Source organism: Xiphophorus maculatus, chromosome 11, assembly GCF_002775205.1.
Source record: "Xiphophorus maculatus strain JP 163 A chromosome 11, X_maculatus-5.0-male, whole genome shotgun sequence".
NCBI classification, from domain to species: Eukaryota; Metazoa; Chordata; class Actinopteri; order Cyprinodontiformes; family Poeciliidae; genus Xiphophorus; species Xiphophorus maculatus.
In genome coordinates this window covers 20,614,239-20,636,589 of record NC_036453.1, presented here as the reverse complement: position 1 = coordinate 20,636,589, position 22,351 = coordinate 20,614,239, and the positions used below count along the sequence as shown (strand labels likewise).

Here is a 22,351-nt window from a genome sequence, read left to right as displayed (position 1 = left end):
ACAAAGATGGACCATGGTTTTGTGTATCACGTGACATCTCGGTTATGTTTTTTTACTCTTTCGTCTGGAAATGTTGGTCGTTGTCGTTGTCCAGAGACAGAGCGGACGCTGCTCACACGCTGAACATGTTTCTTTTTCCAGCTTTATTGTTCTGGGTTTACTCCTTTTACTGTTTTCTGCTCGCATGTCATTCGCAAGCCTGCCTCTTTTCTCTTTTATGATGAACGGCAGAATAAGAAGAAGAGGTTCGACATCTTTAAGCTGCTCTGAGCTCATATATGCTAAGTGCAGTAGGTCACCTTGGTTGCTGCAGATCCCAGCAGAAGGGGACAGAGGTGAGAGCAAGCCAAGGTGGGAAATGGAGATTGGGAGGTCACTGACACGCCTGTCTCTTTTGACCAGAGACAGAGATTACACATTCATCCCTTTCATTTCAAGAACTCGTTAGATTTTTTTTTTATAGCAGCTTCCCGCAACTCTCCATGTTATACACTATTCATGATCCACACTCGGTACAGGTGTTGACTTATGCACATACACGGTGGAAGTAATATGTGCATGCGTGCGACAAATACTGAGCATTTCAGAGAGTTTTTAAGTCTTTATCCTGGTCACACGGGGCCAAGCACGATTAGGGAAAGCTTTTTGGAGGATATTTCTGGTCGCGGTTCGTAAAAAATTTAGAGAGCACTCAATTTGTACAACGCTGAGGGAGGAAAATCTAAATACATGTATATTTGAGCGAATGTCTTTGGGGCTTCCTTTTGTTTCATGTTGTTAAACAAAACACAAGTCATTTCGGGGGGGGGTTTTAAATTTATTTTTTAAACAAAAATAGCTTCTCAACTCATTCTTCACACATAAAATGAAACAAATTCACTTGGTGATGATGATATTGCCCTTATATTATATCTAAGGAATATTTTTTTAAGCATAGGTGGGGCTGGATAGAATTAGTGGACAAAACTGTTTTGGTAAATTTGATGCAGCATAAATTATCCCACTGACCAAATGTTAAGAACAACAATTTCCCATTGCAAGTTTAGCTGCTGTAAACAGAAAGTGTGAGAAATCTGCCCATTAATATTTTGCAAACTTTTATGTACTTGCAAAAAGCAAAATAAATTTGTGTCACCATGTAACTAGTGGCTTGTTAGGTTAGTTTTTTTGGTGAGTAAACTCTCCTCAGCAACTAGAAGGATGCATCCACAAGTGGAGGTGAGATTTTTGTGTTTCTCTCAAATTCCCCGTTGGCCAAAACTAAGCTGCATAGTTTGATTGGCATTGAATTGGTTTCCTTTGATGAGAACCTTCTTTTCTTTCTTCCCTGTTTCTGGATATGAGCCAAATCTCCGGAACATAAAGTCAAAACAGCAAGATATACAGCCAGACAAAGTGTGGGAAATCCTCGCAGTTTTTGCGACAAGGCTGTCAGGGCTGGCTAGAAACCATAACAAACTGAAGGGAGGCAGAACACCAAGTCATAGCAAAAGTAATTAAACTCTTATTTTTGTGAATGCTGGCATGAATAGACTCAGGTGATCCTAGTCTCCCCTAAGTCAGTGGATCCTGTGACATCCAAACCAGCACTCAAGGAGGGTGTGGTCGCTACAAGGCATAAAGGCATAAAAAAAGCTGGCATTCCCTGTTTGTCTAGCAAGCAATTTTTTTGTTGCAAAAAGGAGCAAAATATGTATTCCCTTTGAGAGCACCATCTGAACCGGTTGATAGTAACTCCTAAGTTACCATATGTGTGACTTTATTCCTAATAAAAGAGATCAACGTTGGTACTGCTACACAATAATGAACTTTAAAGTCAGCATAGTATGACTCAGTGCAGGTTTAAGAAGCCTGTGTGCTGTCTGGCCAGCAGAAGACTGCTCACTGCTGAAAGAGTGAATTTTGACTAAAATGATTTGTATAAATTGTAGTGGTTTCTGGTAATATCAAGAACAAATAGCATGTACTCTAAGGTAGTGTCAGTTGTCAGAAGAAAATGTGGAGGAAAATATGTTTTCAGTCATATTTTTACAATGTTATTAATCACTTATAAATGTCACAGTTTCAAACTAAATATTCACTTCTTTAAACTATTTAACTTGCTAACTCAATATTTAGTTTACAAATATTGAGTTAGCCAGCTAAATATTACCTTGCTAATTATGAATTTAGTTTGAAATTGCCACCTATAAATAAACAAATATCTTGATGAAAATCTGTCTTTAAAAAAAATAACCCCCCATTTTTTTCTCTAATGTCAAGCTAAATAACCCAAATTATTGCTGTTAATTAATTTGAAAAGATTGAGGCATCATAGACAAAGAGCATTTTCAAAGATGCGACAGGACATATGTCTTCATTTCTTCCTTTTAAATCCACAATCAATAAGCACTTCACATCAGGACTCTCATTCCAGTGACTAAAAGTTACTGAATAGTTGGTAATCCTTCATATCTTTCTAAATATAGAGCTGAGGTGAGGTCAGGGAATTACCTTGACTTTCCAGTAATACAGATCTCAGATGGATCGAGGCGCTAAGAAACATTTTAATAACCCTCTGATGCTGAGGTATTTCTACATGTTTAAAACCTATATGCCGTGTGAAGGTCGGAGCGTCATCGCTGTTTGCATCACTGCGGCTGATGAACGCAGATACTTTCATCACTCCAGAGTTGCGCACGCCATTGATGATGGAGGACGCGGTGCGACTGACGCTCCTGCAAAGTTTCACCCAGGTATCAAGCCGTACGGCGAGCCTGACGTCCTGCGTCGCACATTCAGCGGCGGAGGAAGAAATGCGAGTGTTGCTAGGAGACCACACACAATGTGAGCGGCTTGATTTCACCTCCCTACCCCCATTCTCAGTCTGACTGCCTTTCAGTATTTCTTTATCCTCTCTTCCTCATGGCTCCCTCTGTTTTATTAGTCTCCGACTCAGGTACGCCTTGGAGTCAGTCTGGATGGGATACGGTTTTCACCAGAGTATATTAATCTTATTCTTGCTCTCCGTTTGTCGGCTTCCCCCATTTTTAATTTTTTTTTTTTTTTACCAAACGCCCCTCCCGTCACTGTGGCGCTGCCTCAGTATCCCCTGCTCTCTGGCTGTGTGTGCTTCAAGCTGCTCATTCTTCTCCTCAGTGTTTAGCACTATTTTCTCCTTGTTTTTTTCTCACTTTATGACAAACTACACTTTTGACTGACAGGTTGAATTGCTGGAAATCGCTTTACATGAACTGTTGTGATATTTGAGCACGGCTAAATAAGCGCTGCCATATATGTTTGATTTTTTTAAAATTGTTTTTACGCTCACTTCAGCTTTTTATCACTTAATAATTTCCAAATTTAAATTGCAATAATTAATAATGTAAGCAACGACAAAATGCGAACCCAGCTGACTCTTTGAGAAGCTTGTTGCTCCTGGTACAATATGTCCTGTGCTGTTTGCTAGCCCTTTAAAGCCAACTGCTGTGTGAATAGGGAAAGTCTCATTTTAATTGTGCCATTTAAAGTTCAATTTCCACAAATACACAATGCAGCCCAGTGGAAATAAGTGGTTATTTTGAATGTGGTGTGACCTATTCAAGGTCAGGATGGTGCTATGATGTGTCCGTCTGCACAGTGGTGTTACTGTGCCACTCACAGCTTGGTGCTGCAGCTCTACTTGGACCTACAGCTGCGATGACTGCTGGAGGGCAGAGGTCCGCACCACAAAACCTTACCAAAGTGTTAAGTTCATTACTAGTGAAAGATGAAGGCTAATATCATAACTGCATGAACATATTCTCTGCCTCCTGACGCTTTTCTCAACATAGAAAATGAACCTCCGGTCAAAAGTGTTACATTTCTCCACAAATCGTGTCCAGTTGTGAACGCAAAGGTCACAAAGTCATGCATAATTGTGAAATGGAAGCAATACATGTTTTTTGTTGCCGTTTTTTTTCACACAAACTGAAATGTGATTCATATGAATTCCCCTATAATCTGCTGCCCTTAAATTAAATGTATTTTGCCCAATTTCCCTCTGAATTTTGATTATTGAGAAATCTGATCGTAATTAAAACTGTCCTGAAAACGAAGCAAACACAAAACATCTTGAAGACCAAGGAGCACAACAGACATGTCAGGGATAAAGCTGTGCCACACTTTTCAGATTAGTATAAAATAAGTATTTTTACAAGGCACTCTTGATATTTTGTTCTCTGTTTTCTCTGTTAACATGAACTAACATTTGAATTAGATGCAGTGGATCTGCTGTTGTTGCTTCACACCACATGTAGATGTGTGTGTTTGGCATGTGAGGGGGCTTGTGGGGCGTAGTAGGTATGTGTGTGCATTTGCTTATGTTCATGAATGAGTAGTATGCAGCATTGCATGCAGATTGAATTGCGTGAATCATGACTCCATCTGCCTTCTGGTCCTAACAAGGAATTCACGCGACTCCTGACCCTGCAGATGCCCCTGAAACCACTTGCTAAATGCTCCGAGTTCAGTTGTCTCATGAAGGGACTGAGCGCAGCCTGTATTTTGGAGGTTTGTCTTAACACGGACATGTCTAATGAGGAATATGGAGTGTTGCATGTTCCGTCTGACTGGTTAATTGTAAACCAATCCCCCCCAGTGCATAATGCAACAATTGTGGGCCTGTCGGCTCAGCTGCCAGATCCCAGAAACCAAAATCAAAGCCACACTTAGCGAAAGCCCCACCTCCAGTCGCTGCTCTCTAACCTAATTAACATTGAGTCAGCAAGCATGGAAGCAGCAGTGGTCGAGGTTGTGGTCAGGGCTGTGGGATACAGGAATAGCAGAAGCAACGCTGTCACACTGAATGACACACTGTGGCCATGACAAAAAAAAATCACACGCAGATCAGCACTCTGCCTGGCCCCGTCGACGATGCCTGATGCTTCCACTGTTTAGCTTCTGTCTTTATGGAAAGTCACGGTTGACAGTTTATGTGAGTTTTTAAGATGGCATAGTAATGGTTAATATATGTTAAACGGTCGTGATGATCTACAGAATCAAGAGGGTTGTCATTTAAGTTTTACGGTTTCTAAATGTTGTTTAAATATATCCTCAGAGGAGCATGATGTTATAATTCAGTCACTGGTTTAGCACAGAGTGCCTTGCAAAAGCATTCGCACACTGATTTTATAACTTTATAACAGACAAGTTTAAAATAAAGCCATAGCAAGAAGAATCTTTAAATTATTTTTACAAAAATGTAAAAAAGAAAATAAAAAAAAATTGCTTAAAAAATCCGTGTTCACCCCCTTTACTCTGATATGAAAAATACCATTTAGCACAGCCAACTCTCTTCAAAAAAAACACCTAGCTAGTAAATTGTTTTTGGCTGTGTGTAATTTAAATTGGTATAATTACAGATGGTCCACGAAGCCCTCAACAATAATGAGTAATGGAGACAGGTCAGAGTAAGCCTGTGCGAAAGTTTAAAACAGATGTGAAATATTTTATTGCATTGTTAAATGCCCTAGTCAAAGTAAAGACCTAAATTTATTAGATAATCTGTGACAAGATTTTAAAATTCATCCGTCCAGTCTGACTGATTTTGAGCTATTTTGCAAAGTACTGAATGGACGTTGCAGCTACAACAGCATCAAGGGTTGACTCAGGACAGCATAAATGCATGCCACACTTTTCAGATTTTTATAAAAAAAAAATAATCTGAAAACCATGTACAATTTTTCTTCAACTTCACAATTTTACATCACAGAGTGTATCTTGCCGCATATAATCCCTAAAGTATACTTTGTAGTTGCTATGATATGAAAGGATTTGAAAAAAGTCTCTTTTTTTTTGTAGCTCTGCAGCTTACAAACTTTTATTTTCAGTTTCTCAAATGGAGAGTTTCAAATGTTCAGTAAAAGTTTTATCTGCGTGAGGAAAAAAAAATACTTTTTTGCATCGCTAAATCTTCTAATCACACAAGCTTCCACATCCGGTAACATATTCAGATTGACTTGTCAAAAGATTCTGCACAGCTCGAGTGGAACCAGTGAAAATACTTCGGCGTTCTCCACTAAGACACATGTGAACTCTGTTTCTGATGGAAAAACACTGGCATCATGCTGCATCAGCTGACAGCTGTTCCTTTCTTCACCAACTGCGCTGCAAACTCACATCCTCTGACATGAATACACTGTTGGACTCTCAAATATCTGCCCCACAACAAGCCTGTTTTCTCATAGGGTTAACGTGAATGGGAAGCTGTGCGTGCGCTACATATGACAAACCACATTACTGTCTGCTTAGCAGGCGAGCTTAGATAGGCCATCACAGGGCCTGCAGCCAAAGCTGCTCTGCAGCTGAGTTACCCTGCTTACTCAAATATTCATAACTGGATAATGAAAGTATAAATACACTTGTAGTCAGGGTAAACAAAACAGCAACTTTCATCATGCATGCATCGCTGTCTCCCCGCTGTGACGGCTGTCAGTTGCAGTAATGGACAGGATGGTTTAATATAACCCAATAAGCATTGTAATGAACTGCCTCTCTTCACGTGCTGCTAATTATTTGGTTTCACTTGGGTTTCATTTGTTGTTTCCACACACTGTGTGTAACAGCTGTCAGTCTTGTCGGCTTCAATCAGCCTGAGAAGCTACTAGACGAAGTTCTTTCGATGATTCATGCTCATACACATTGTTCTTGTTTTCTTCTCTTTTAGAGGAGAGCCGCCTTTGGCATACATCCGCTCCTCCAGAGTCTTCTCCTGTACCATGAGCTCTGGCTCTGCCCAGGATGTGGCAGTCGAGCATTTCTTGCGTGACATAGAGAGGCGAAGCAAGCGGCTACACTGCGCTGTGATAGGCTGCGAGGAGGAGCGATCCTGCAGCGACATGAACCTGCTGTATCGTAAGAGTCGCTTGGACTGGAGGCAGAAAGAGCAAGAGGGAAGTAAGAAAAGGTGAGTGGCTGAGCGCACAGGAGCGCCGCATGTTCGGGATTACAGCAAGGCTCCGCTTGGAGGAAACTTAAACCTCTTAGTGAGAGTGAAAGAGGTTAATTTTAAAATCCTTATTCCAAGTGCAGTTCATAAAGTCAAAGAGGTTTCATGTGAATTTACACCTTAGTTCATGCAGAAGTTAAAAGTGTACCGCAAGGTGAGAAATACTGTGTATAGTTCGAGATGAGATAGGATAGAGTCCAAACCAATGAAAAGCTCTATTATATAAGTAGATATGAAATTGCTGTTTTAACAAAAACATTAATATCCCATTAAACTTTGACAAATTCTGTCATAGTGGAACCCCCTTCAAAGTATTCTGCTGAGTGTATTTAGCAGAAGCAGAGCAAAGGAGGGAGGTGGTTGTAAAATCATGTATCATTTTCCTTTTGCTTTACAGTTATATGCTTTTTTTGTGTTGGTCTGTTTCATAAAATCACTATAAAATAAAACATTGAAAGATTTTGTAGCTATACGCTTAGGGCACTTGTGTCAAACTCAAGGCCCGGGGGCCAAATCTGGCCCACCGTAGCTTCTTATGTGGCCCTCTAGACTCCAAATTACATCAATAAGTCCTTCCAGTTTTTTACAAATCTGCAAAATTCACACAAAATCAACCAATCTCCACATTTCTTTTTTGATTTATAATCCAAATTTTCTCAAAATTGGTCAAAAACATTGAATTTGAGTGACTGCTGCTTCAGCCTTACTGGATGTCAAATTATAATCCACAATTGATATGATATAAAAGGTCATATTTGACATCACACAGGGAAAATATCACAAAAATTCCTTATAAACATTTCTAAATTGGCACCACAAAATCTACAATTCTGATTGCAAAAAAACAAACAAACACTAAAACAAAAACAAGGAACAGTTTAATTGGTTTTATTAGTATATTCTGACACAACCGGCCCTTTAAAGAGCGTGGCTCAGGGTATCTTTAGGCCACTTTTGTTCATCTAGGCAAGAAATGACTTGCCGCTTTATCAATGGCAAGCTTTTGTTCAATATCAGAATTAAGAGGGCTTAAAGTTTCACTCTTCTACCTTTGGTTTTATTGAGTCAGACGTTAGCTGATAACACGCCAGCAAATGCCCTGACACAAACACAAACAAGTGAAGTCTAGCGTCCTGCAGAGGGTGTTAACACTCTGTCATCACACTCACATGACAGTATTGTGTTGAACAGCGAATGCATCGCAGCGAATGAGTGTATCTTGTTTATCTGCGCGTCAGAGGAGAGACGTGACGTTCAAATGTGAGTCACCTACAGCTCAGCAGAGCGCACTCTGTGTTCACGGCTTGTTTGTGGAGGGGAATGAAGAAGAAGTCCCATCGAGTGCTTTGTGACCCCGAACGGGGAGGTAGAAGTCCACATGTCAGCAGCAGAGATCAGCGTTGTGGTCGGATCGGCATCAGCTGAGGAACAGGGCAGCGAGTGGGACGATCGGGACGCGATGAATGATTCTGGGATGTGAAGCCACAGGGACAGAAAGTGGGAATAACAGATGCAGGAGGCGTGGATGGAGAAAGGCAACATCCTGAAGGAGAGACGAGGACAGTGCAAAGTCTGACATCCTTAGGGCCTCCGGAGAGAAATCACATTATACGGCAGAGAGCTGCAGGATGGTAAAAAGGTGAGTTTCAGTATGGGTTTTAAAAATAGAGTCGATTTCTTATGCCGCTAATACAGGCAGACAGACTATTCCCAGTTGTGACGACTGGTGGGAGAAAACCTTGCTATCAGCCAAAGCTTTATTAATCCCAGCACAGAAATATGACCAAGAGTAGCAAATGTCTCTTCACTTTAAAGGATCCTAAGCAGACAACATACGTATAAAATATCCTTAAAAAACACTTAGCCATATGACCAGAACAAATCAGTAAATAAAATAACATTTGTGAGGCAAGTTTGATGTTTGAAGTGACAGAATTGTATCCTCTTTGGTAACTTCAATAAATGACTCTCTTTGTGGTTACTCATTCATGAATGAGAAAGTTTATTTTTTGCTTTTTGTTGCTTCCGGATGTGTCTTCAGCTGAGGGTCACATGCTGGTAAACGCTACTCCAGCAGTGCAAGAGGAAACAGAAGGTGAAAGTTTTACTGTAAATAAAACAACCACAGCAGCAACAGAGAACAGGGATGGAAATAGAGTAAAACCCATAAAGGCATCGTGCACTGTGTCAGTAAGGCCTAACAGAATGAGGACAGCTGCAGACTTGATGTCACTGTTCACCCTCAGCTTTACACAGGAGTCAATGAAACTGTCGCAATTTGACCTGAAACCGTTTCTTTTTTTCTTTTTTTTTTCAGATTTAACTGCTTAAACACACTTAAACTTTGACCCAGAAAAGTAAATTAGAAATGGGAACTTAGCAGCTACAGGCAGAATCATTTAAACTGGAATTAATATCATCAGAAAACTCTGCAAAGTCTGTATTTTTCACTCAAAAGAAAAGGTAGCATTCAGTATATACTACATCTTTCAGTGAAAGAGTTTTAAACTGTAATTGTTTCATGTTGACAGTAGAGGTCATATGCGTTGACTAGGACAGGAGTGTTCAACTTGTGGCTGGTTTGACTTTCCACATTTCCTCCATGCAATGTAATTCTGCAGAACTGAACTCTAGTAGTCTTAATATTTTTATCTGCACAGAATTTTAAAAAAACAGAATGGCAGAAAAAACAACAAAAGTTTTGGGACATTAGGGCGAATAATAGATTATTTCTCTGACTGATTTTCTAAAACAACGATAAAATGTTTTGTTTTTAAAGTTCACGTTTCTCTTTGTTCCGAAGATGAACAATTATGAGTTTAATAAAGTACATGTATTTGTACTAAAAATATCCAGTATAACCCAGTTTGACATGTACCAAACAAGCACAGCAATGTTTACTACAAGAACACATGAAGTATGCTATATGATTAACTGAGCATGCAATTCAGCATTGTGTAGCACAACTTTAAAAAGCGACACCAAAAAACACTAAACTGTTGTGTTAGTAAGGGTCTAGTTTTTGGCTGTGAAAAACTATAATTATTTTTTAGGGCCAATTATTAATAAAACTAGTAATTTAGATCAATATTACAAAATGAGGAAATAGCCAAATAGTTCCGTCTCAGTTATTGGTCATATTTTATAATAATAGAGGAAGTCATAAGCAGCAAGATGCTACCGCTGTGTGTTTAAATGCAGACAACTTCTCTTTTATATAGAAGTTTATTAACAAAATAATTCAACCTTACAGCTAGTTTATTCAACAAACTCGCTAAGCTAGTAACACACAACTAATACCACTAAAAGTAAAAACAGTAAAAAGCTCAACAAAGATAAAAATGGAACCATCAAAATGATGCAACTGTACTTGTATAGCAAGTAGGAATTTAGAAGCTCAGCACAAAGTTTATTTAGTAGATGTGAGGCTAGAAATTACTGATAATGAAATAGATCAAATCAAGTGCAGCCATTCACATGAAAACACAATGAAGTTTGCACAATCAAGATGAAACAGCATGAAGACGTTTGAGGGAGTTGTGTTTGTTTCCAAATCCAAGGTTCTTGAGTTTCCTTTTAGATATTTGGACTTTATTAAAACGTCTCTTTCATTGGTTTTGATTTATGTGTTCTAGTCTTGTTTTCAAACTGGTTTCCACATAACAGTCAGACCACAGTAACCAAAGATCACCACTATGTTCCTCCAAACAATCCAATTCATTGTCAAGAAGACATTTCCAGTTGGAGTATGATTAAGATAAAGAGCCATGTGAAAAGCCCTCCAGTCCCAATCTCTGTTTTCAGTATGTACGTCAGTTTATTCTTCTTGCCTTCTGGCTTTTATTTTATTATTGAAAAACACATATGAGGAAGCTATTGATCTTCTGATTTATCTCTACCTTAGCTACAGCAAATTATGCCGCAATAAAAGGAGGGCAAATAAAAAGGCATGAGCCCTGAAACTCTTTGAAGAGCCGCCCTTTGGTCTTGTTTTGAAGCTCCTGCCATTAAAAGAAACAAGGGGAGGAGGAAAAAAAAAAGAGCTCTTCAAGCAGCGAGAAGGCAGATGCTCAGCCTCTGTCCTGAGCTAAATTTGGCCTTTGAGTATCTATGTCGATTGCAAGGAGTCACTAGAACATCTCCACAGGCATTCAAGGGCACAAACATTCTTGAAGAGATGCAAATGAACTCTGGCGCTTCAGCACACATATTAGAACGCATGCATATGCACAAACTGTCTCCCACAGGAGGGGAAGATAAGAGCCGGTGTATTCCCTTGGAGATGAGCAGCCTCAGCGCTCCTTCTGTTGATGCTCATGAAGTTTAATACCAACAGTAAGCTCCCATTGCCTGGCACTCTGGTCCTGTGAGGGCACTATACGTCTTCTCTTTCTTAAAATGTATAATTTTATATTAAGTAGTTAGAAATGTAAAAATAATGCATGTTTTTTGGTTGTGGAACCAAGTGTTTTGGGTTACCTGCATTAGCCATCGAGAGATTGAAGGTGTTCCACATTCTTCTTTGCAAATTAGCTCTAGCTCAGTCTGTATCTCTGAAATACAATTTTCAAGTCTTTCAAAAGATTCTTTCTTGAAATTAGTTGTGCTCTTTGGGCCACTCCAACGCACGAATTTGATTTGATGAAAACAATTACAGTGTAGCTCTGAAGCTTAACCATTGCCCCACGTTTGCAGGATATTATTTAGCACTGTCCACATTTCTGTTAATTTGGACCAGATTTCCTGTCTCTACTGCAGAAAAGCTTCCCCACAGCATGACGATGGCACCACTATGGCTCACTGTGTGGGCGTTGTTTACAAGGTGATTTTCAGTGTTAGTTTTTCACCTCACAAACCCTGGTCTCATTTTAGCAGAGCAACTTTTTTTTCACGCGTTTGCCCTTTTCCTGACAAACTGCAAAGTAGATTTTTTTCAGCGTTTTTCTCCCAACAAAAAAATGCATAAAAGACATTAGAGCTATATTTCTGGAATGAGCAGCTAATGGTTATTATTCTATTAGCAAAGTTTTCCATCGGCCACAGCAGGTGGAGGTTTCTTCCTGTTAAAAGGGAGAATTTTCTCTCTACTGTCGCTGGATGAATTCTCAGTAAGAGGGATTGCTGCAAGTCAGTGAGTTGATAGAAAACCTTATAAACCAGTTTGAATAACGAACTGAACTTGACTGCTCTGTTCGAACTGGAATGTATGATTGGATTGTAATGACATTTTTTTGTAAGGTGATTTGTCATGAACTGGCATTATATAAGTAAACTGAATTGAATTGAGCTGTGGATTTATGCGGCTCCTCCAGAGTAAATTATGGGTCACTTGGTGTTTCTGTTGTTACTTTAGGTGAATGATCGTGCCTTGGTAGTTTTTAAGTGGCCCATTTTAACATGAGATGATCAGAATCTGGAATATTGCTTCATGACCAACATTTGCTTTAAGCTTCTCCTCAACTGCTGTGTTATTTAATCTTCTTGATACTGTTTGTTTTCCAATGTTCTCGAAGAAACCTCTGACGCCTTCATAGGATCGCTGGATTAAACTCCACACAGGTGGAGTCTACTTAATAAGTAGGTTTCTTCCAAGGCATTGATCACACAGGATTTTCTTTAGAGGTGTCATTTTTTAACATTTTTTAAGATTTCTTCTCTGTGAAAAAATAAAATTGGTTACCACTTCCTACTTGTGTGCCTTTTTGTGTTTTTCTATCACTTAAAACACATTACAGTTTGAGGTTGCAGCCAGACAAAATGTGAAAAACCTTCACGGTTGTTAACCCTCCTGCAAAGCATTGTATGTGAGCAACTCCAAAAAACAGAAAGGCTCTCACTCTCTCGAGCCCTGAATATTCACAGTAACCCTGTCGATAATGACCACAGGGACTTGTTTCATGCTGATGAGGGGTGAAGCAGTGTAACACCCCCTCTGAAGAGCACAATACTCAACAGTAGTGGCAGTTTATGAAGCAAAGAAGCAAGCAGAAGCTTGTCAGAACACATTTATAAACCTTTGGTTAGCTCAGCGGGGCACCAATCCTCACAGTTTTGCTTTCACAGTTTGAACCACTGACCTGACAAGCTAATCTGAAATCCCTCCTCTCTATCCATAATCATTTTGTGTTTTATTTTAGTCTGTTTTGCTTTTTCTAAACCAAAATCCAAACTGAAAACCTTATTGTAAGCAAGTGGTAATATGTATGTCAACTCATTAAAGGTCCGATTATTGCTTTACTATAGCAGACAAATAAATAAATCTACAGTCTGCTTTATTTACGGCTGTCTGACATTGATTGTTTCAAAGACTGAAGTGTCAAATGCAAGAATCACGGCTGTTACCACGGTAACAGATGAAATGATTCGGGAGATCCTCTGCTCAGGCGACAGGTCTGTGTTCTGGACGTAAACATATAAAAAAACAGGTGGGTTCTAAGAGTAGTGTACATTTCTAAATTACTTTAGACAAGGGAATCGAATTTGTAACTCGGTGTGTTTTGAGTTCAATCAAAAGGAAAAGCATTTGAGAGGCACAGCTTTCCTTTTGCAGAGAAACCCCTGTGGGCATTTTTTCCAATGTAAAGAGAATTTTTGAAGAGCAATGAGAGAGAGAGAGAGCAACATAAGAGACAAGTCAGTACAAATGAAAGAAACATGTTTTTTACTTAACTTTGATTTTCCCTTGATTCAGTTTCTTTTTTTTTGTTATCCCCCATACCCTATTCTGCAGCTCCACTCAGAACGATCCATCGGCTACCGTGGGAAAAGTTCGGGACTTGGCTTCATTCCGACGGCACTTCCGGATGGGCTTCATGACCATGCCGGCCTCCCAGGACCTGTCCCCTCACACCTGTGCCTCGGCCATGGCGCCCCGCTCGCAGTCCTGCCACGCTGTTGGTGCGGGGGATACGAGCCTCGAGAACGGAGATTACTCTGACACCCAGTCGCAGCACGGCGGTCGCTGCCCCCCAGCCAAACCCAAACGCCATCCGAGTACCCGCCTGAGCTCCTCGTCCGCTGACAGCAGAGGACCTCCTGAGACCCCGCCACCCTCTTCAAGCTCCCACTCACAGGGAAAACACTCAGAGAAGAAAAATTGTAAACATAAGTGTGTTTTGGACACATTCTCTGTTGAAAATTGCTCATATTTTAACAAGACTTGTTATGTCTTGCAGCAATGAAGAAGTCCGACTCTGGGGAGATTGGAGCAAAGAAGGTGCCTCCTTTGAAACCCAAAAGGAGTCCCAGTACCCAGCTCACCTTTGACCCCCTTCCTCCACGTGTGCCTCCTTCTGCCACTCCCTTGCCCTTCCAGGCAGCAGACTCTCAGATTCAGACAGGAGACGGAGAGGATGAGCCAGTCTATATAGAAATGGTGGGCCAAGTGTTCACCAGAGAGAGCCAGACAGCCACGCCCCACCCCGTCACTCCCGTGGCCACCACGCCCGACTCTGACTCAGACCAGAGTGAGGCAATCTACGAGGAGATGAAATATCCGCATCAGGAGGACAGAGAGTCCCAGAGGCATCTCTTGCCGAAGCATGAGAAGCTTAAAGCCTCAAAGCACTATCACGTCACCACCTCGTCCTCCAGTAGTTCTTCTTCTCTCCCTCGCCCTTCATCTTCTTCTCCATCCTACTCCAAACCCAAAGCTACAGTGTCCATCTCCCATTCTTCTCCGCTGCCTTCCTCTGCATCGTCCACTCCTGTTCCACAGGTCTTGTCCACCAGTCCCCACACTCCACGAGCTCCAACTCCTTATCTGTTGCAAGGAGGTAAATGCGAATCTGAGTCCAACACGAAGATCCCAGCACCGTTCCCCAATCTCCTTCAGCACCGACCCCCACTGCTTGCCTTTCCTCAGCCTGCAGCTGCCTCCAGCGGGGTTGGGGTTCAAAACAAGACATCCGCCTCTGCTAAAACTCAAACATCCACTGCGACAGCTCAAGCCAGCACCTCCTCCTCGGGTTCTTCTAATGTTTCCACCTCCCTGTCAGGGTCCAAGGAATCATCAGGTGGCACATCACAGCAGGACAAATACAGCCGAGACTCCCAGTTAGGCCCTGCTCCCGGATTGAGAGCCAGGAGTCACTCCACACCGCTACCTCCCTCCTCCAAATCCACTTCCCCTTTCTCCCATCATCACCACCATCCTCACCATCGCCCCTCGCACTATCATCACTACCGCAAGCCAGACAGAGGAGATTCCCCTGCTCCGACCAAGAGCAGCTCTCAGTCATCCAACCAGGCAACAGTCCAGACGCAAACATCAAGTACAGGCAAGGAGGGAAAGAGTGTGAGCTTCCTCCTAAAGTCTGACAAAGGAGAGCGGGATAAAGACCGGGACAGAGGTAGAGACAGGGACAAGGAGCGAGATAGAGACAAGGACAAGGACAGGGATAGAGACAGGGATAAGGACAGAGAACGAGACCGAGACAGAGACAGAGACAGAGATAGAGATAGAGATAGAGATAGAGATCGGGAAGGAGGGCCACACTCATTACCGATAGAGAGCATCACCACCACTAGCAGCCAAACACCTCAAAGCAGCACCAGCTCCACTCCTACGCCACTATCCTCTTCCCAGCGTCCTCATTCTCGCCCACACCTCCGCTCTCACACACCCCACGGTCTGCCAGCATACAAGCCGCCCTCCTCAGACAGCCCGCTGCTGTGGACCTACCCGTCCAGTGGCTTCCGGAGACCGCCGGCCTATGAGAGCTTGAGAGCCAGCTCTCAGACACCATCTCTACAACAGCCTTTGAGTCTTACTGGTCTGGGCGAGGGGGTGTCCAAGAGCAACAGCGGGTCCTCATCGCAGTCAAAAGTTGGCTTCATGCCTTGGGACAGCAGCGCCAGCTTAGCTGCGGATGAGGGTTCTTACTGGCCCATGCAGAGGAAGCTGTCCTTTAGCCATGGGAGCAGAGAGGCAGAGAGTAAGTCATCAATTTGAATCAATAAGGCTTGAATTTTTGACGTGAGGTTTTGTGCAAAGTTATCATGCAGGAGATTTGTAATTGATGACTCTCTTAGCTAATGCAGATTATCTTAGTTTTGTAATCTGAGACAGATCAAGACCAAAGACTTCTACCATCTTTTAACAACTCCATCTTCAAAAATGGCGATTCTAAGAAATGCTTTCATATAAAGCAACATCCTGTAAAAACAATCAAAAGAAACAAAATAAAGTTTCACAGCAATTTAATTTAATGCTATGCTAAATTGTTGCACTGCTTTCTGCACGTTATATGCTGCATTCTCAGTACATGTTTCAAGCAGGAGGATTATTGCTGATACACCCACTCTCACTGTCATTTCCTGTACAAATAATTGACTCTTTAAAAAAAAAAACATAATACAATACATACGTATATTTTAATGTCTACAGACTTCCCAAATATTATTGCACAAACTGTTACAGGGACATTAAATGTTTTAAGTTGAATGAAGTCCACTTTAGTTTTGGCCCCTCTGACACTAAATCAACTAATCTAGTTTTAGTCTAAATTAAGACAAAACAACAATCACCTTCTACAGCATATTATCTGCTTATAACCTTTATCAGAATCTTTTGAACAATCACTCTAAGTTACTGGAAAAGAATAGAAGAAGAATACAGTGATTCTATATGTGTTTCATTTTCATTTACTTATGCTCCTTTCCCTGACTCAGAGGATGAAGGGCGGGCCTGGAATGGCAGTGCTGATGCACTGTTGAGGATGGACAAGGAGGATCTCGGTTTGGGCTCTCGAGGCGGCCAGTCAGGCATCCCAGTTCACTTTAGTGGCGCCACCAGCAGGGCTCTGGGTCACTGCGAGTCTTTAGCTGGTGTGGACTGCAGCCCGGGATTCAGAGCGCTGCCCAGAGGAGGACTTCCTCTTCCCTGCCAGACCTTCCCTGCCTGTCGTAACGGAGGTAAGCACATCTAATATGTTCTATCTTCTAGTTACAGTATTTTGTTTAGAAGGAATCCCCGATAATAGATGAGCGGTGACTTGCAGTTGTATTAGCATCCCTTGAAAATTACTAGATCAAATTAGAGGATCAAATATCTGCATATTTTTGGGGGCAGACTTAAAAAAAAACAACTCTTTGCTTTCTTTCAACAATTGCTTTTCGTCCTGCTACACTTACACAAAGGATTGCAATTGTGCTGCATTCTTTCCTTTTTTAGGCAATATCTTAAGAGTGTCAGACTAAAGATAATTTAATTCTAATATGTGACACACTCTTCAAATATCTACTGATAAAAAGTTATGAAAAGCATCTATTGTTTTCCTTCTGGTTGACAAGTCCTAGTCGATATCATGAAATCATAAATGAACGCATTCAAATGTTGTAACATTGCAAGGAGTATGAATACTTTTGAACGACGCTGTACAGTAGTTATTCTCTCCTGTTTCAGTTGTTGCATGAAACATGCTTAGAAACATTATCTCAGTTACTTTAAAATTTACTGTTGCACTTTGTGTGGGACATGAATCACCTAAGATTGTGGGAAATATACTTATTAATCACAAAAGTGTATTTTCATTTCTTATCATTTCACAATTAATTAATTTACTTTGAACACTTCAAATGTAAAAGAGTTTATGTTCTATTTTTGGTTAAACGTTCATGGTTAAATCTTTTGCTTGGGTTAAAAATTAAATAATGTACAAGAAGTAAAAGAAATATAACACATATTGAGGGCACTGTCATTTCCTTCTAATATTCTGATAAGTTGGCATGCACTGTAACGTTTGTTTCCTTGCAGAAGTGGGGCGGCTGGGCCGCTCCTCCTCTGCTGCTGGAGTCAGACAGGTGGGTGGAGGAGATGTCCACAGACAGAGCAGTCTACCAGTACGAGAAGCCCTAAATCAGGTGAATATACATCACATCTGGCCCTACAGCTGCAGACGCTAGTAAATTTCAAACACAGTTTATTTTGAAGCCAACGTTAATATTGCTCTCATTACGACTTCCCCCTTCTGCTGGAGACACTGCTCCTCCAGATCTATTTATAGCTCGTAGTTATGCCCACTGAGCAGAATAAGGGTCTGGTTTGTCTGTGAAGGGAAAAGAGGGTATGTGACGACAGGACAAAAATGGAAGCAGTCAGGAAGGAATACATTGCGGATGTGAAAACACACTCAGCTGTATCAGGAGTGTGAACTGCAGTCTCCTAGCATCACATTTTTGCCCAGTTTCTGGCTCTATTGCAAGTGCTGACGCAGTTTGACTGTGCTGCAGAGGCTATCTGCATGCGTTTGAGCGTCAAACTGTTAAACATGCAGCCACAGCACATCCTGGTGGCTGTCTGTGGGAAGTGAACCTTTTTTTAACACTTGCAAAGATTCTATCCATTTATTAATGCACTGTGATGACATTAAAACCATAGAAAGTCATGTGCTGACGAACACCAATACCTTCTGCTTCACATGTAGCTGCACGGTGTGACCCCGGCTCAGGCTCCTTGCAGCCCCAGCGTGTCCCGGCAGCAGCAGCAGCTGCAGCTCCACCAGCAGCAGCTGCAGCTCCAGCAGCAGCTCCAGCAGCAGCTCCAGCAGCTTCAGCAACAGCACCACCTACAGTTGCAGTTCCAGCAGCTTGCCCAGCTGGCACAGGGACAGCCTCCCGCTGGCGGGGGCACCATGTCGTCTACGTCGCAGACGCAGAGGGACGGCAAGCTGCTTGAAGTCATCGAGCGTAAGCGCTGCCTGTGCAAGGAGATTAAGGCACACAGACGACCCGACAAAAGCCTGTGCAAGCAGGACAGCATGCCCATCCTCCCTAGCTGGAGACGGACACCTGAGCCTCGTAAGACTGGCACACCACCCTGTCAGAGGCCGCAGGCCGTCGTGTGGGACACGGCTATCTGACCCTAGGAGAAGCGGATTACATAATATCATCTTTCAAACGGTCTGGGGAGAGAATTTACTTAAGGAAGACGGATTGCATATTAAATGCAAACTTTGCTATTATTGTAATAGGGACTGGTTAGTTGAACTTTGACTACAAAAAGAAGTGAAGAAATGTAGTTATTACAATCAGACTAAGTTAATTTCTTACTCGGCTGATTTGTATTTTCTCTGTACTACGTACTGCACTGATGTGTTCTGATTGCCAACAAGTTATTTTTTGCCACTAAACACCACTTATTATTGCTAATACAGAGTGGGTTGTTTTCCTAGATTGGTGTTGCCAAATATCCTCCTGACTACTTGAGACACAAGGGAATCATGTACTTTCTTCAACAAAGCATCGAAACTACTCTGCAGAGGAGAGCAGACGAGACTCGTAGATAAGATATCGAAGTGTTTCTTGAAAATCGTGAATGTATATGAGATGTCTTGGTATCAATAGATTGTCATTGTGGATGCAAATAATCATCACCGAGAAGTAAAAGCTACCTACTGTGTCCGTTTGCATATTTGTAATGTAAATCTATTTACTTTCTCGGCCTTTCTGCAATTTTACAGCAATACGCTCTGAAAAAAACAACAACTCTCGAGCAACATATTTAAAAAAAATAATATATCTTGTGTCAGCTAGCATAACATACATATCTGAGACTTGAAGAACTCATATTTACTGTGTCATACTCTGCATGTCACCAATATACATGCAGTGCTGTAACCGTAAGACAAAAAAAAAAAAGAAGAGAGAAAACAAGGATCCTGTCCGACGGATCTTAACTACACGGTCCTGTGTGGTCGTAGGAAAAAGATGAATCTACTGCGTAGGATGAGTCTGGGGCTGGGTTAGTCCAGCCGAGTATAGTCAGATACAGATCAGCGGTACACAAAACTCCAGTCATCGCTCATGCTTTTTACGCAGTTGCACATTAGCGCCCGTTCCACCGAGCACTGACACCCATCAGCTCAAAGACTGCGCAACACGGTGCAGCTGATGAGACTGTGAGCATCGATCACCTCAACCCGAATGCTGGAACAATCTGCACAAAGCATTGCTTAGAGGAGAAATTCAGAACCCTGATGTACTGTAAATAGACGTGTACAAGTGTATTGAAAATGTAGCAATTATCTCCATTTTCATACTTGTAATCAATACATATTATGTAGCATAGACTGTATAAACATAACTTTGTTCACTTTTTCTTTTCTTTTTTTTTTTACTAAGAGAATTAAGTACCTGATGCAGACAGCCCATGCATTACTTATTGTTCAACTTATAAACAATGAGCCCTCTGGAGAAAAAGACAAAACAAAAACAAACAGTTCTTTATATAATTTTATGCAAGGTTCCCTTTAAGCTCTGTTATTTATTCGATCCCCTTTTTCTACATTCACATTTATTTATGTACAGATTTTAACAGCTTTTTCGTCTTAACATTTTTAATACTTTGCTGCTATTTCAATACCCGTGTTGTTCAATGGACTACATAGTGTTGCCATGATAAACATTATTAATATGATGCTTATTGTTACATATTTTTTTTCTGGGGTTGGGGGTTTCCAGAAAGCCACGTGGAATGAAGTTTGTACCTTGAAGAGTCAGCTCTCCTGTAATAGTATTAAGGCGCTTGAATGTCTCTTGGTTGATGTTTTTTTTTTTTTTTAAATAATAGTTATAGTACCAAACTGTACAGTGCAGTACATCCAGTGAAAAAAGACCTATTTAAAAATGTTTTAAGACTCACTCTTTGGCCTTTTCCTTTTGTTTATGTCCATCTGCTCGTGTTGGACGTTTTCTTTTTCTTGTTTATTTCTTTCTTTTTCTAAGCCTTTTGAGTCCATTTTCATAAAAAATTAAAATAAAAAACACAGGCCAAGTTGGAGGAAATGGGCAAGTGCAATGCATGCAGAGATTCCTTACACTGAAATGCTCCAAATGATACTTCCTATTGTGCCCAGTTTGATTTTAAATACCAAGTAATCACCTTATTGTCACGGACTGATGCGATACCCGAGGTACAGGCTAAAATTTCCAGAATAGTTTACAGAGGCTGTTGGTTTTGTGTGTCTTCTGAAACTGTGGCCATTATACGAGTGCCATATACTCTATTGATATGGTAAGATACGGTGTACCTTGGAAATCACTGTAGTGCTATATTTGCATTGATATTGTCATTGGAAATAAATTTTATATAATGAACTTTACACTACAAACAAAAGTGGTCCCTGTTCTTGTATGCACCCAGTGACCCTGCATGGATAAGCATGGATGGATGAACGAATACCTGGAAAAATCGATGGATCCTACACGCATTCTTGAAACAGTTTGGAATTTGATGTGATATTTTCAACAGTGGATGAGAAAAGTGAGAAATGCGTGAGAAGGAGAGAATGCCCTAGTCTTTGATTTGTGACGTTACGGCAGATCCTAGTCCATTCATCCCACAGATAAACACAAATTCCTACAAAAATGAAATAAGGGCCATTGAGCGTTTTCTTTCGCCCAGTATGTCCTGTCATTTCAGAGTTTTAAACTGGATCCACGTTTCTTGAATTATAGGCTCTTTCTTAGACTTCACCGGTGGTGGAGTTTGATCTGGGAATGCTTGAAACAATAATAATAAATATTAATCTACTCCATATTTTGTATGTCCGTTTAATGGGAAATAAAGTTTGTTTTGTTTAGTGTAAACTCTGCATACAAACTGTTGCTCTACTTTGCAGCTTGTGAATCAGAACATTTTATTGCAGCTTCAGATTTAGCTTAATTTTAAGGTCTGTTTCTTTATTTTTAAAGGAATCTTAACACATTTTTGTGCTCTAGATTTGTCACAAATCAGGTTTCAGTTCAGTGGTGATGCATGCAAAACAAATCTTGTTATGCTTGATATTGAAGATGATACAAGTGAATCAGTGCATCCAGATTGCTGACTTTAACTTCTATATGAAATATTTTTTTGTTTTTGCCAAAGAACTGACTTCACCAAGATTCGTTTGTATCAATTTTTATAGAAACAAGAAACAGAAAAAGGTGCATTCTGTTGGATATTTCTAATTCTTATGCCAGAGCAGAATTTCTTTAAGGACAAACAAGAAAAAAGTGTTTTTTATTTACTTTTCCTGTATGCCCATAAATCATGTAGAGTAAATTTGATTCACGCAGTACGTTTTTTGGTTATTGAGTGGTTGACATCGCTTTCCTGCTGTGTCATGATAATAACCTACAAATTTGATCATTATTACGAAACTGAATATTGGTTGAGCTGTGATGCCTAATTGTAGTTGGGAAACCCCCCGAATCAACTTGAGGTCCCGTGAAAACTTTGGACCAGCTCTTGGAAAACGTTTTTATGCAACATGCATTACACTGCAGCAGCTGCAGCAAAGGGGAGGAGCGGGACACCGTGTTCCTTCCGCACTCCTGCAGTACGTACTATTTCCAAATGAGGGCGCTATACTCACTCCTCATCTCACCCTTTGCGGGTCT

The 22,351-nt window shown here is 41.0% G+C and overlaps 1 protein-coding gene across 1 annotated transcript in view; it reads left to right on the top strand.

Annotated features, from left to right (window-relative positions):
* Positions 1-21,069, top strand: part of LOC102235819 (neuronal tyrosine-phosphorylated phosphoinositide-3-kinase adapter 1) — a 32,700-nt gene extending 11,631 nt beyond the window's left edge. Inside the window, exons 2-7 of the mRNA XM_023342483.1 lie at positions 6,686-6,925; positions 13,698-14,065; positions 14,143-15,903; positions 16,640-16,882; positions 17,724-17,830; positions 18,394-21,069. Of these exons, the coding sequence (XP_023198251.1) occupies positions 6,738-6,925; positions 13,698-14,065; positions 14,143-15,903; positions 16,640-16,882; positions 17,724-17,830; positions 18,394-18,828 (3,102 nt within the window). The 5' untranslated portion in view covers positions 6,686-6,737 and the 3' untranslated portion in view covers positions 18,829-21,069. The remainder of the gene's footprint in view (positions 1-6,685; positions 6,926-13,697; positions 14,066-14,142; positions 15,904-16,639; positions 16,883-17,723; positions 17,831-18,393) is intronic.
* Positions 21,070-22,351: the final 1,282 nt, after the last annotated feature.